Source organism: Eleutherodactylus coqui, chromosome 3 (genome assembly GCF_035609145.1).
Source record: "Eleutherodactylus coqui strain aEleCoq1 chromosome 3, aEleCoq1.hap1, whole genome shotgun sequence".
In the NCBI taxonomy this organism is placed as follows: Eukaryota; Metazoa; Chordata; class Amphibia; order Anura; family Eleutherodactylidae; genus Eleutherodactylus; species Eleutherodactylus coqui.
The window spans coordinates 188,001,069-188,017,102 of record NC_089839.1 but is presented as its reverse complement, the minus strand read 5'-3'; the positions used below and the strand labels follow the sequence as shown (position 1 = coordinate 188,017,102).

At 46.6% G+C, this 16,034-nt stretch overlaps 1 protein-coding gene across 1 annotated transcript in view; it reads right to left on the bottom strand.

The window, feature by feature from the left end:
* The window catches only part of SLC25A26 (solute carrier family 25 member 26), a 124,081-nt gene extending 116,420 nt beyond the window's left edge, over positions 1–7,661 (bottom strand). The window contains exons 1-3 of the mRNA XM_066596662.1: positions 7,541–7,661; positions 5,075–5,231; positions 287–396 (exon numbers count right to left, since the gene is read on the bottom strand). Coding sequence (XP_066452759.1) covers positions 287–396; positions 5,075–5,231; positions 7,541–7,573 — 300 coding nt within the window. The 5' untranslated portion in view covers positions 7,574–7,661. The remainder of the gene's footprint in view (positions 1–286; positions 397–5,074; positions 5,232–7,540) is intronic.
* Positions 7,662–16,034: the final 8,373 nt, after the last annotated feature.

The following is a 16,034-nucleotide window of genomic DNA, read 5'->3' as shown; positions in this document are numbered from 1 at the left end:
CACTTATGCCTCCGACATTGGGGGTGGCTGATGAAGAATAATAGCCGCTTCAGCTCCCATTAATTTCAATACACTGCCGTCCCCTGTGGTCCACATCTGGCTTACTGCACCGGCAGCGGGTCAACTGATCAGCTCGTCACTGGGAATCCCGAGATGCGGTGCCCAGCAATTATTTATTGATGGCCTATTCTGAGGATAGGTCATCAATAGTTTTTGTGCGGAAAACCCCTTTAATTCTTAAACTTTGTATCAATTAAGGATTTTGGGAACAGAATCGACAACTTACCACTTCCCCAAAAGAGGCAGCTGCCATATGAGTTAGGGGTGAGAGGTACGGAGATGGACCGAAGTGAAACAAACATTTCACAGTTTCGTAAGTTACAAAGAAAGCAGCAGCTAAAACACAAAAGGAAAGAAAGTGAGAATTTATTAAAAAGCAAAACATTTGGATAAAACTTACACATGCATTGCAATCATTTTATGACATACATAGCAAACATTAACTTGACACTTAACATGTTAAATGTACAATTTCAGCAAACTTTAAAAGGGTACCGGTCATCATCAATGAGCACCATAAACTAAGTTATGGTGCTAATAGAGCAGGTCCGAGGGGGCTGGGGATGGACTTTTAATACTTACCTGGCTCCCCATTCCGTCACCCATTAAAAGTCGGCATGTGGACAATTCAGCGGACTCATCCATCAGGCTGTGTGCCCACACATACACTCTTCTCTATGGTAGTGCATAGATGAGTCCACTGCACTGTCATCCCCGAGACCTCCACCGATCCCGAAAATGGGGTCCCTTGTACCCTCTCCTCACTGCACCCCCTCAGTGAGGAGATTGAATGCAGCAATAGCCCCGCATGCACGGTTCCATTCCTTTAATTTCCATTGGGATATATGAAGAGTATTCATACTTCGCTATTTCCATCATCCCTACTGAAATGAAGGTTTCACAACTGGAACATAGTGAGGTCATCCACAGCAGAGAACCCTTCTCTACTGACCACTTTCCTAAACTAATGCCCTCACTTATCACTACCAGAATATTTTGTATATGTCTGGAAAGCCTTTAGACACTTTCCCCTTTTTAGCATTTTGTTATGGTGTGGCCTTGTGCAATTAAAAACAAAGTTCATGCTTTTCCCCCATCACTCTGCACTCAGTACCCCGTAATGACAAAGCAAGAAAAGAATGACAGATCTTTGTAAATTTAAAAAAAAACCTGAAATTCTAACATTCTGCATTTACGTAAGTATTCACAGCCTGTACTCAGTACTTAGTTGAAGCCCCTCTAGCAGTGATTACGGCCTTCTTGGTAGGATGCCACAGGGTTTGCACACCTGGATTTGGGAATTTTCTGCCATTCTTCTCTGCAGATCCTCTCACACTCTGTCAGGTTGGATGAGGGCCGTCTGTGGACAGCCATTCACAGGTCTCTCCAGAGATGTTTGATTGGGTTCAAGTCAGGGCTCTGGCTGGGCCACTCAAGGACATTCACATAGTTGTCCCTAAGCTACTCCTGTGTGGTCTTGGCTGTGTGCTTAGGGTCATTGTCTTGTAGGAAGGTGAACCTTCTGCCCAGTCTGAGGTCCCTTGTACTCTGCATCAGGTTTTCATTGCTCTCTGTACTTTGCTCCATTCAGCTTTCCATCAACCCTGACCGGTCTCCATGTCCCACAACCTTATGAGACCACCAGGCTTCACTGTAGGGATGGTATTAGGCAGGTGATGAGCAGGGCCTGGTTCCCTGCAGATATAATGCTTAGCACGGAGGCCAAAAACTTCAATTTTGGGTCATCAGACCAGAGAATCGTGTTTCTCGCAGTCAGAGTCCTTTGGGTGCTTTTTTGGTAAACTCCAGCTAGCTTTCATGCATCTTTTACTGAGGAGAGACTTCTTTCTGGCTGCTGTCATGAATTCCAGATTGGTGGAGGCTGCAGTGATGGCTGACCTTCTGGAAGTTTCTCCCATCTGCACACAGGGTCTTTGGAGCTCAGCCAGAGTGACTATTCGGTTCACCTCTCTTACCAAGGCCCTTTACAGATTTCTTTGGTGGGTTGGCGGCTCTAGGAAGAGTTGTGGTTGTTCCAAACTTCTTCCATTATGGAGGCCACTAGGCTCTTGGGAACTCTCAGTGCAGCAGAAATGTTTTCTGTAGCCTTCTTCAGATCTGTGCCTCCACACAATCCTGTATCTGTAATCTACAGACAGTTCTTTACTCCTCATGGCTGGCACCAATATGCATGGTGAGCTGTGAGACCTTATGTATCGATAGCGATGTGTCTTATACAATTATGTCCAATCAACTGAATCTACCACAGATGACTCCAATTAGGGTGTAGAAACATCGCGAAGACGATCAAGAGAAATGGAAGGCTCCTGGAGCTAAAAGTGTCATACCAAAGGGTCCGAATCATAGTATCATAATATGTAAGACCAAAGAAAGACATATGTCCATCCATTTCAGCCTACTACAGCCTAATGTTTATCCAGAGGAAGGCAAAAAAAACAAAACAATGGGGTAGAAGCCAATTTTACTCATTTAACCCCTTGAGTGGCGAGTTTCCTACCCCCCTGTCAGATCCACCAGGGCAGGTTTTTTAAAATGGTCTAATCATTGAATTTCAACTAATTTTGCAGTTGTGTCTCAAGAGCCATAACTTTTTTATTTTTCCATTGACATGGCCATATAAGGGCTTGTTTTTTGCGGGACAAGTTGTGATTTTTTAAACAGGGGGGAGGAAAAAAAATGGGGAAAAAAGAAAAAAAGGGGCCATGTCATTAAGAGGTTAAATAATGTATTAACTTCCTTCTCTGGGTCATTACGACGCATGGATACCACATGTGTGATTGTATTTTTGATTTTTTTACAAAGTAAAGGGAGACAAGTGTTTTTATTCTTTTTTTTAATAATTTTTTTACTTTTTTTTGTCCCTTTAGGGGACTTCCACAGGGACCCATCAGGACCCGCTGATCACATTCCGGGGGTCCGATGGTGACAGCCCTTTACATGCTACAGTCACAGACTGCAGCATGTAAAGGGTTAACACAGCAGAGATCGGAGGTTTTCTCTGATCTCTGCTGTAAGAGCTGGTACCTAGCTGTCCTCTGACAGCTAACAAACAGCTCTCCCTGCCACAGAGACCATCGGCTTGCTTCTGACAAGCCGATGGTATCTATAGCAACCTGTAAACAAAGCAGGAGACTTAGAAGCAGGAGATTGCCGGCATATCGGCAATATCTTCTGCTGGTTTTTCAAAGCCCTTGCTTTGGTCTCTGTGGGTCTGTGCAGGCAGAGCACACTGTCACAGCTTGTGGCATTGTGCTCTGCAGCTCCCATAGTGATACATAGCCCGGAAATCTTCCGGGGTATATCACTATGGGCAGTGGAGCTCGTCCCGGAAAATTTCTGGGCGTGCCACTCAAGGGGTTAAGGGAGAAAAATTCCTTCCTGACTCCAATCTGGCAACCAGAATAATCCCCGGATTACCTTTAAATAATCCCCAGTGTGTACCTTTAAAAATACTTATTTCATTGAAAAATGTTAGTTTTTCAATTAAAGATGTAGAAAATTTCAAACAATCTGTTCTCACTTTGTCATTATGGGGAACTGAGTGCAGAAGGTAAAAATGTAAAGCATCTGAAGGCTTTCTGGACCCACCGTATACATACACACTATATGTATGTAGGTCATATATATTATATATACAGTGCATATCTGGTAGCCACAGAAGCAGTGCAGCCATCTTGGTTTGATCAGGACTAAAGGAATGCTTTAATTCCTTTAGGACCAAACACAGTAAATTCACAATGTTGGTCCTGGACTTTATTCGCAGACAATAGTAATGATATGGCATGGGATAAAAGCTCTTCCAATCAAGCAGGTTAGATTCTTGGCCGTTAGTAACAGTCAAGGACCCGGAGGAGAAGGCGTAAGCAGTTTCTAATAGCTTCCACTATTTGACCAGGCGCTAACGTGACCACCGGGTGCCCCCTGCCATGCCAGATCAGCTCTAGCAGTGACTACTGTCACTACAGAGGGATGTTTTAACCTGTAACTGGGGCTCCTATGGATCCAGCTACAGTGAAAAACAGTGAAATTAAAAAAAGAAAGGGCTGTGAAAAAAAGGATATAAAAAAAAATAGCCTTAGGCCTCCTTCCCACGAGCGTGACGGGGTCCGCCGCGTAATATTACGCTGTGAAGCCCGTCACGGCGCCCCCCAGAGCCCCTATACTTACCTGCGGGAGATAGCGTGAAATCGCTTCCCCGCCCACCACCGCCGCGTCACCGCCCGTCACCGCCCACCACCGCCGCGTCACCGGCCGTGTCACGTGCACGGCCGGCCGTGTCACGTGACGCGGCCGGCCGCGTCATTTGGCGTCATATGACGCGCGGCGGTGGGCGGGAAAGCGTTTTTTCACGCTATCTCCCGCTGGTTACAGCGGGAGATAGCGTGAACGGACGGCTTCCATTGACTGCAATGGAAGCCGTCAATGCGTACAGCCCGTCCTCACCCGCAGAAAATAGAGCATGCTGCGGGTGAGGACGGGAGAAATCGCGGTGCGTAATTCCGCGCTGGAATTACGCATCGTGAGCATTGTGCTATTAGGTTCAATAGAACCTAATAGCTGCGGGCAACGCAGCGGATTTTCGCCGCGAATTACGCGGCGGAAATCCGTTCGTGGGAAGGAGGCCTTATATGTGAAGAAAGAAAAAAAACACAGGAAAAAAAGAAATATTCTCTGAGCTGAAGAAAAACAAAACAAAAACAAAAAACACAGGGCAGTAAAACCACCACATGGGTAAAAGCCCTAAAAATTCACGGGGTGTTTTGGTTCTAAAGGGATTAAAATATCTGGCAATTTCAGATTTCTATGTTGATAAGTATGTAATCATATATGCTAAAGAAGAGAGAAACAAGATAAAATATAGAGCCTTCGGGACTCCCTTTGTGAAGACGTAATTGCTGACCTCTCGTCATTATTCTGCACCACAACTGGTTGGGTTTGCACCACTTTTTATAGGCCGGAGCGGTGCGTGGGAACGCGCAAGTTTCAAACTTACCATTGGGAAATGATCCTACGGCTGTGGAAGGAACGCCTGCGTAGATGCCACGAAAGCCACCAGATTTGGAGAACCCCTGAGGGCTTTGAAGTCGGGTTTTAACAGTGTCGAGAGGGAATAAGACAAGGTCGACACACATCCCCGCCGTCCCTCCGGCCTGGAAGACAAAGCAAATGATTGGAGTATGACGACCGGACCAAGAGGGGTACAAACAACTCCTGGAGTTCAGAGACTAGGGAGCATTTTGATTTTAAGTTTAGTTTAATATCAAGTAACCAATGGTGACACTAACAATTTTTGTCATTGCCATGTTTGTAGGGTCTACAATGCCTTGTCCCCCCCCCCCCATGACACTTTTGCACCTTGATACATCCTAATGAACTGTTAGTAACATAGTATGTAAGGCCGAAAAAAGACAGATGCCCATCCAGTTCAGCCTATTACCCCCCACTGTTGATCCAGAAGAAGACAAAAATATCCCAATGAGGTACAAGCTAATTTCCCCCATTCTTCCCCAACTCCAATCTGGCAATCGTTTACCGACCCCTCTGAAGTAATTAGTGACTATATGTAATATTGTATCGCTCAAGAAAGGCCTCCAGGCTCCTCTTGTACTCTTATCACATTCACCATCAGCATGTCCTCCAGCAGATAGTTCCATAGTCTCACTGCTCTTACAGTAAAGAACCCCTTCTATGCTGGTGTAGAAACAGTCTATCCTCTAGACCCGTTGTGGCGAACCTATGCCGCGCGCGTCGATGGCTGCTTACAACAATAGTGATTACCTGTTGGGATGCCGCGGTTTCCCGGCAGGTAATCATTCAGCGGCGCTGATGCAGTGTGTGCACTGGGGATCCTCCTCTCGACCTCTCCTCCTTGGTTCCGCAGGAGGATGCGTCTGGACGCACACACTTCCAACATTATGTGCACCCGCAGCAGCGCTGAGAAGAGGAGGAGCGCCGCTTAGACTACAAGCAGGAGATAAGTATATGGGTTTCAGGGGGGGAGGCTATTAGTAATAGTGTACCCTATGTCAGCCCCAGTAGTAATAGCTATTACTACCAGGGCCACTGTGGGGGACCCTATTACTACCGGGGCCAACCGCAGCATGTGAAAGGGTTAAACATCGGGGATCCATGTTTTCTCTGGTCCTCGCTGTTAGCTGAGCACCGGCTCCCTGCGGCACAGGAGATCCGCACCAGGCTTCTGATGCAGCGCGGTCACATGATGGCACATCAGAATAAAGCCTATTAATGGCTGCCATCAAAATATGCATGGGGTAACAAGTCAGAGTCGTTGGGGCTGGCATTGTATATTAATACCGAGGCCTGCACTTTTATCCCTTATCCGTGGGCCCCGTGCTTGCGTCTCCTCATGGGGTTTGCTTTATATGTTTGTCTCTAACAAAGCTATTGTTTGGCTTCTTGCTCCTTGTGACTCCTTGTGCTCCCAGCTGCAGGGGACTGGGGAGCTGCAGGGGACTGGGGAGCTGCAGGGGACTGGGGAGCTGCAGGGGACTGGGGAGCTGCAGGGGACTGGGGAGCTGCAGGGGACTGAGGGAAGGGAGGGGCGCGGGGGAGTCTCAAGGGAAGTCAGAGAGCCATGGGGGACTCACAAAGGGGGGGGGGGGGTGAGTCAGAAGGGACGAGGTTCCCCGTGGGAGGGGAGCCCCAGGGTGAATCACAGGGGGAAAGGTGGGGGTCGCAAGGGACGGAGAGCCACAGGGAAGTCGTGGGGGACAAGGGGAGCCACTGGGGTGGCAAGGGAGCCGCAAGGGACAGAGGAGCCACAGGTGACGAGGGAGCCACGGGAGACTTGCAAGGGACGGGGGAGCCACAGGTGACGAGGGAGCTGCGGCGACCTGTATTCAGCTGTCCAAAAAAAAAAAAAAACGCATTAAAGTTGCGACCAAAAGCCCAGCAGTAGCGGCGCCACCGTCACATTATGTGGTGTCACAATGTGACCACACGGGCAGTCGTGTGATGCCAGAGCTCTTCATGCAAAAGATTTTAATCGCTCATAGTAATACCTACCATGCCATCCTCGAGGTATTACCCACCGTGCTAACATCATAGTGCCAGCCACACACTACTAACCACTGTGCCAGCTGCACGGTAAAACCCACACTCACTATATTACCAACTGTACCAGCCACACCGTCATACCCACCACGCCATCCTCATATTACCCACTGTGCCAAGATCATAGTAAAACCCACTGTGCCCGCTGCATGGTAACACTCATGTTCACAATACCCACTATGCCAGCCTTATGGTAATGCCCATCACGTCAAACTCAGTGTCATACTCACAGTGGCAGCCTAATAGTAATGCCACAATGCCAGCCTCAAATAAAGTCCTCCACAACTTATAGACTTTGTCCCTGTCAGCAGAATTCAGCTGTCACCGCCCCACCATGTGCTCGCTGAGTGTCTCATTACAGATAACGCTGCAGCCCGAGACTTACCACCAGGGACACGAAGTAGTCTCTCCGCTCCATGTCACTCCGCCGCTCAGGGTCACAGCACCAGCGCGGCACTCACATGTTTGAACTAGGAAACAACAACACAGGGTGACCGCCACACCGGGGCCGAAAGTAACCTATCCCTCGGTCACAGGACCACGAGCTGATCCGTCTCGGCTCTACCAGCTTTGCTTTACCAGGGTTAAGAAATGTTTGTCCACGCTGTCACTGTAGCCCCGCTTCTAGAGCGTTAGGCTTCAAGCTGTTTCTTCACTAGATCCTGTCTTTAGTACAGCGGCCATTTTGGTGAAGCCTCCTCCTAGAGTCTTCTAAGGATCCTAGGTCAGCGCTGACTGTCATATTAACCCTTTAAGGTTTTTATTTATCCATCAACGTTGCTGCCTGAGTACTTGTGTTTTGCGGGACTAGTTGTATGTTTCCTTGATACTATGTAAAAAAAAAAAAACTTGAAAAAAATTCTACATTGAGTGAAATGCCAAAAAAACCTAAATTCCACCATGGGGGGTAGATCTTGTTTCTATGGCGTACACACTGGCAAAAAAGACACAATAGCCCTATTCTATGTTTCCGTACAATTACAATGGTTCCAAATTGATATAGTTTAATTTGCTGCACTACTTTGGAAAAATAAAATATTTTTGGGAAAAAATATAATTTTCTGTCGCCATCTTCTGACCGCCATAACTTTTTTGGGTGAGGGCTTGTTTTTTGCAGGACGTCCTGTAGCTTCTAGTGGAACCATTTTGGAGTATATAAGACTTTCTGATCGCTTTTTATACATTTTTTCTTGGAGACAGGGTGACCAAAAAACACTATTCTGACGTGTGTTTTATTTTTCTAAGGGCTTATTCAGACGACCGTATATCGGCCGGGTTTTCACACCCAGCTGATATACGGTGTCCCTCTCTGCAGGGGAAGGAGGCTGGAAGAGCCGGGAGCTCCCGCCCCCTCTCCGCCCCTCACCACTATTTGCAATTGGAGGGGCGGAGCTAAGTCCCTGCAGAGAGGGACAACGTCTAGCGTCCGGACGTGAAAACCCGTCCGATATACGGTTGTCTGAAGCCGCCCTTACGCTGTTCACTGTGCGGGGAAAATAATGAATAACTTTGGTAGATCGGACTTTTATGGACAAAGTGATACCAAATATGTTTTTGTTTTTTTAAAATTTAGATTGATCATAAACATGGGAAAAGGGGGGAGGGGCTAAACTATGGGACCTTTTTTTAAAAAATAATTAATAAAACTTTTTTAGACTGATTTCTTAAATTTTTTTTTAGTTTCCATAGGGGGACATCAACTTGTGATCGTGTGATCGCTCCTGCAGTATGATGTAATGAAATAATACCATAGTATTACATCATACCGCAATCTGACAGAGAATCTGCAATGGCAGCCTTGAGGGTTTTCAGAAGACTCCTGGCTGCCATGGCAACCAAATGGCAACTGCCATCCCATCATGGGAGGGGCCGTTCGGGACCTCTGAGCTCTAATTGCCACGGCATGACAGCGGCATGTAAAGGGTTAACAGCTGCGCTTAATGAGAGTGCTGATCAGAACTCTTGCAGACAGAGTCGGATATAAAGAACAGCCGGCACCTGCATTGTATGGAGTGGGATCTGTACATCCCGTAGTGTTAAGGGGTTAATGTAGTTTAACCAATTCAATACAGAATTTTTTTTCTTATTAATGACCAGATGTGACTGTGTTTTATTTTTCTCCTTCCTCCATCTTGCCAGACCCCAAATTAAACGCCATGTTAAGCCACGCCCAAACCATGCCCCCTTTTAGCTTGGTATTTTTTGGTTAAAAAGGTGCCAACTCTACAAGGTCCACATCCTACTGCTGCCCTCAATGCTTCTTTCAGTACCCCCCCCCCTTCCTAAGTACTAGTGCCCTCTCTGTGGCCCCATTTGTGCACAGTGCCTATTCTGTGTCCCCACTTTCACACAGTGCCCCTTCTGTGGTCCCACAAAATAAGGCCTCATGTCCACGGGCAAAAGTACAATTAAAATCCGCAGCGGATCACCCGCACGCGGATCCGCATCCCATAGGGATGCATTGACCACCCGCGGGTAGATGAATACCCGCGGATGGTCAATAAAAGTGAATTTTAAAAAATCTGGAGCATGAAAAAAAATGGACATGCTCCATTTAGGTGCGGGTCTCCCGCGGGGACGGCTCCCGCAGACTTCTATTGAAGCCTATGGAAGCCGTCCGGATCCGCGGGAGACCTATAATCAGAATATACTCACCTGCTCCGGACGCTCTGGTCTTTCCTTCTTCGCGGCTTGATCTTCTCTCCGTCGTGGCCGGATCTTCTTTCTTTGGCCCGGTGGATGTGCCTGGCACATGCGCGCGGCACGCAGTCGGCGTGCCTAGCACATCCGCCGGGCCGAAGAAAGAAGATCCGGCCACGACGGAGAGAAGATCAAGCCGCGAAGAAGGGAAGATCCAGAGCGTGCGGAGAGGTGAGTAATTGTTATTTTCAGCCCTCATGTCCGCGGGGCAGGAGGTACCCGCTGCGGATTCTCCATGGAGAATCCGTAGCGGGCCTGATTTTCCCCGTGGACATGAGGCCTAATAGTCTCCTTTATGGCCCCACTTGTACACACTGTTTCCTCTGTGGCTGCACTCACTCTCAGTAGTGCTGGATGTTGTGCTCTGTACAGTCTAGTCTGACTCTTTCCCCCCTGCAGATCTCGGAGTATACTGTGTCCAGAGTTCGAGAGGGGGAGGAGTCAGGCTGGACTGGACTGACTCGATTCGCTATAATAGAGTCCTTCGGGCTTCCAGTGCACATCTGTTCTCAATGGGGAGAGGAAAGTAAGTCGTGGCCAGGAACTTCTCCCATTAGCAGAGGTGAAAGAAAAGGATCAGGCATGCTGTTAGGGACACACTAGACACTCATCTGTTTCCACCAAATTATTGGGTTTGGACAACTTTCATCTAATATACATGGGCACTTTTAGAGATGTAGCTAACTTCAGCTTGACTCAAGGCATTGAGATAACTTTCTATGCCACAGTTTATTTGCTATTTCAATAGCTTATGATGAGTTTGGATAACATATCAATATCTTTTTAATGGAAGGGAAACTTGTTAGGCCATGTAACCAACGTGACAGCCATTTTGAATCTGGGATTCAACTCTAATTTTTCCAGTAGGAAGGTAGGTGTGTGATATATCAAACTGGCAGAGAATTTCACCAGTAAAACAATAACGTGCTTCGTTTTAACATAACTGTATTTGTTTGTATATTAACACAGTGATTTTCCTTCATTACAGGCAATGTGAATGATGTCATAATCTCAAGCAGAACGTGTTGAGATCGTCCTTATGTCAGCGAACGAAGCACACATGTCATCACCGCAGATTTCAATCAATGCCACACAGTAATTTTATGTGAAATCAGAAAATTGACCATAATTTCAACAAAATGTGTTCGAAATGCTGCCCACCATGTTTGAGTGTTAACCCTGTCCTTTTTACCCATTCTTGATAAACTCTCACCAAAACATCAGGCTGAATACTAGCACAGGTATCAACAATTGTGTTTCAGGTGAGAGACATGCCTTGGCATGACCCTGCAGATGGAAATCCAAAGAGGTTAATTCAGGAGAACGTGGTGGCCACTCGATTGGACCCCTATGACCAATCCACTTTTGGGGAAACCTCACATCAGGATAGTCTCTGAGAATGTTGGAGTGTTCCGTACTCTGACAGCATGAAGCAAGACGTCTTCAACCAACAACCTTGCGTAACTGTCTTTTCTTAAACTTCCTTCAATGAAGAAGGGGCCCATAATTTGGGGACCTCATACACCACACCATACCATCACTTTAGGTGAGGCAACCATGTTAGATGGATCAGTCAAGTGAGGCTTGTGTCCAACCAGTATTGGTGATTCTGTTGGTTGACCTCACTATTCACGTAGAAATGTGCTTCATCACTGAAAAGCACCTGATAGGGAAGACGAGGGCTTATCTGAAGTTGATGTGTCCCCTTATTCTACAAATTGTATCTGACCGTCTGGGTCGTCCTTCGTCAGGTATTGCAGCATCTGCAATTTGTAAGGATGCCATAAATGTGTATACAAAATTTGTTATATGGAAGCACGGTTAAACGCACATTTTTGAGACAGGCAACGCATGCTACGATGTGGGCTCTTGCTGGTTGAGGCCAGAACAGCAGTTGCTGAAGCTTCATCGGTTACTGTTTTTGGTCACCTAGTTTTTGATTTATCAGCAATAGAACCTATTTCCCAGAATTTAGAAAGAAGTTTGGCAACTGCACTTTAGGTAGTGGGAGGTTTGGTTGGGTGGTGTTGAATGAATTCTGCGGTGATGACACTTTTGCTTCGTTCACCTGGCATAAGGACGATCTCAAGATGTTCTGCTTGAGATAATCCCATCATTCACATTGTCCGTAATGAAGAATGATCTCTGTGCTAACAGGAGAACGAATAAAGTTATATAAAATGAAGCATGCCATTGTTTTTCTGGTGAAATTCTCTGCCAGTACAATATATCACACACCTACCTTCCCAATTGAAAAATTAGAGTTGAACCCAACATAGCGGCATTCAAAAGAGCCATCATGTTGGTCGCAGCTATGCCCTATCCTATCCCCACTCACAGTTATTGGATAACGGCTGGCATCAGGGATGGGATTAGGAATTATATAAAACTTTCAGCCTGGGGTGTCACACTTCCTCTTCCAATCGTCACACCCCCCCCCAGGCCCATTGATTTCAATGGGAGCAAAACCGCTTGTTACTCTTCCGATGATGACATCCAGCCCCACTGCAATCACAGCGATCAGAAAATCAACTGATCAACTGGAGTCCCTAGTGGCAGATCAACACCCATCAACTATTGATGATCTATCCTGAGGAAATGCATTTAAATGTATTTGCGGATGTACTGCAGATCCTAAACTCTCGTAGTGATGAATGGAGCCACATCCACGATGTAATGGTGCAGGCTGTGATTTTAGATCTGCGCGGATACTAAATAAATACAATAAAATCAAATCGACAGACCTAAAATCATTTGTGGAAGCCCCATTCATTTCTATGGGCAGCTATCCGTGCAGATTTCCGCGGCTCAAATCCGCATGAAAAAATGCTGTAGTTGCACATCCTTCAGCCAGCAAACCCAGAGCAAAATATAACAGTTACGTCACCATGGAACAGTTCCACATTTGGCCAGCAGGAGTCAGGCAGCACCCATAAACTAACATAAGGCAATAAAATCCAAAGGATCGTTGCTTCACGGCCCACAACATTTTTTTAACAGCAACCCCTTTACAATGGTGTGTCCCATCCACAGGTAGAGTATGTTTTTAGTTTTTTGCCAAGCTGCACTTGTTTTTGACATGGGTGCCGCCTGGCAATTGGTGGTAAAATGCTTGCGCTACCAGTGGCTGGGATGCACAATGTACGGGCACCCTAGAAAGGTAGGCCTTACATGGCCCTAACTATACTAACTAGGACCTTTAAGAGTACTATGTAGGGTAGGTTCACAAGGTCTTAGTTCACATGGGTCTAAAACTCCACCGACTCGCAATGGCTGATGGCCACATGATTTTTCCTCAAATTCATGTGGCCATTGGCAGCCACGGGTGGGTGTGGTTTAGCATTGTGCGGCCAGCCGCTGGAAACTATCATCAGCAGACTGCATAGAGCTGTAGTCCATGGTGGCCCAGGATCAACCACCATTATTATGGTAAAAGTTTGGGAAATGATTATCCTTGTGTAGAGATGAGCAAGCGTACTCACTAAGGGCAAATACTCGAGCAAGTATTGCCTTTTGCGAGTACCTGCCCGTTCGTCTCAAAAGATTAGGGTGCGGGGAGCGGCGGGAGAGAGCGGGGAGGAACGGGGGGGGGGGGGAGATCTCTCTCCCCCCTGCTCACTCCCTCAACTCACCGTTCACCCCTGCCGTCACTCGAATCTTTTGAGACGAGCGGGCAGGTACTCTCAAAAGGCAATACTCGCTCGTGTATTTGCCCTTAGCGAGTACGCTCGCTCATCTCTATCCTTGTGTCAAGATTTACTCAATGATTGGAAAGAAGATTGCCAACCTGCAGTGTAAAGCATGAGGGAGGGCAAGAGAAGCAATCTGAGAGTTGTCTTTCAGCCTACAGCAAAGTCCCATTAGTCAGTGGAGCTCTAGTAATAGCCACTAATCATAGCAGCATCTAAATGGAGTAGACATTGCACCAGCCAAAATGAAAGATTAGACATCATAAAATGCCTAAAGAGATTGTCCAGGATTCGAAAAACATTTTTCCTTCCAGAAACAGTGCCATGCTTGTCCCTGGACTGTGTCTGGTATTGCAACTCAGCACCATTGAAGTGAACGGAGTTGGGCTGCAATTCCACTCATAACCTGTGGACAAGTGTGGTGCTGTTTTTCTAATCCTGGATAATCCCTTTAATAAAATAATGTTTTAAAGTTTGATTAATGAAGACAGAAAAGTTATAAACTCCCATTATATGGTGATTATGAACTATAGGTTTGTACCACGAGTCATCCAGGATTCAGACAGTAAACCGCAGACCGCGTTTTACTTATTACCGGTGACTTTCAGCGGTCGCTGTTTTCTTTTGCTGGCTCTGACCTTGAATGTAGTTCCAATTTATCAGGTGCTGGATGCATCTTGTTGATGTGTGTCAGGCCCTCGGAAGAAACACACCAGCGAATGTTCTCGTCACTTCTGTACAAAAGGGCGACTCTAGAGTTTTCTTCATGTGTGAATAGAAGGCCCCTCGGGAAATCTACTTGTTACAGGACTGACCTGGCTCCCGCCGTGGAGGGAGATGTTATTGCTTGCGTCTGTCATCTTGCTTGAGTTAGTAAATGAGGAGACACCGAGATGATAGAATAAATGCGACTGCACTTGGTTTAATTTAGAAAGGATGAAAAAAAACTGTGAATTTGTGCTACCTGCTACCATTCGGGCTAAGGTGAGGGGGTTTTAGGACTATTACATGCCAGCTCTGCTATACAGCCACACATATATATATATATATATATATATATATATATATATATATATACATACACAGCATTGTGCAAAAGTTTTAGGCAGGAGGGAAAGAAATGCCACAAAGTAAGAATGATTTCAAAAGTAGAAGGCATCTGATTGGCTCCATATGTATTCTGCAGCAGGGCAACAACACCAAACATCCAGCCAATGTCATTAAGAACTATCTTCAGTGTAAAGAACAAGGAGTCCTGGAGGCGATGATATGGCCCCACAAATCCTGATCTCATCATCATCCAATCTGTCTGGGATTACAGGAAGAGACAGAAGGATTTGAGCGAGCCAACATCTACAGTGCTTAGTTCTCCAAGCTTGTTTAGAACAACCTACTTGCCGAGTTACTTCAAAGACTTTATGCCGGTGTACCTAGAAGAATTAATGCCGTTGTGAAGGTATAGGGCGGTCACACCAAATATTGATGGGATTTAGTTCTTTTGTTCATTCATTCTGCATTTTGTTAGTTAACAAAAATAGCTAGGAACACTTCTACTCATAGGTTGTCGAGGTTGGCATCCCAGATGGCCTCTAGTTTGGATGTAAAATGTGATATGGGGGGCATGGAGGCGTACATGTTCCATATGGTATCCTACAGCATATTAGTCTACATTTGCTGTAACTGAGCCTCTAGATTGTGCAAACTCCTAGGCTGCTGATGTTGGCATCTCAGATGGTCCCATACATGTTCTATTGGTGATAAATCTGGCGACCGGGCAGGTCATGGAAGTGTGATAATGTTATGAGACATTCCGGTGACCCCCTTGTGTGTGCAGCTGAGCATTAGCCCGCTGCCTGTTGGAAGCCATAAGAGGAACACATGTGGCTGCAGGATGTCCTGAACATATTGCTGAGCTATCATTCTCCCTTGTACCACTACTAGGGGTGACCGACTGTGATATACGATGCCCCCCAGACCTTCACACCAGTAGGGGACAGTGCACTGCTCCACAGCAAAGGCAGGATTGAGGTGCTCACCCTGAGGTCTCCAGACACAAACATGAGCATCATTAGGGCCCAAACTAAACCTGGATTTTTCGCTGTCATTCACAACACCACTGCAGACAGAAAGGATGGTGGGTGTCAGAGGCCGTACATATAATGGGTGCCGCGAGAACAAATGTCCTCCAGCCAAGCACCTGGAAATGGTTCCGACAGACACAGGGGCCTGTAATGATGGCGCCAGCTGTCTCTGGATGGTGGACAACAAAACAGTTGGAGTTGCTGGTGCTTGTTGGATGATCAGATGATCCCCTCTACAGGTGGTCTGTCGAGGGCATCCTGATCCTCCTAACAGTCTGGTCAGAACGGCCCCGGTGGTGGCAACTCGTCGATACAACCATCCAGCTTCTCACATCCCAATAATGCGCCCCTCTCAGACTCTGGTAACAGGGTGACATCTCTTCTCTGCGTCCTAGAGGCGTATAGTGGT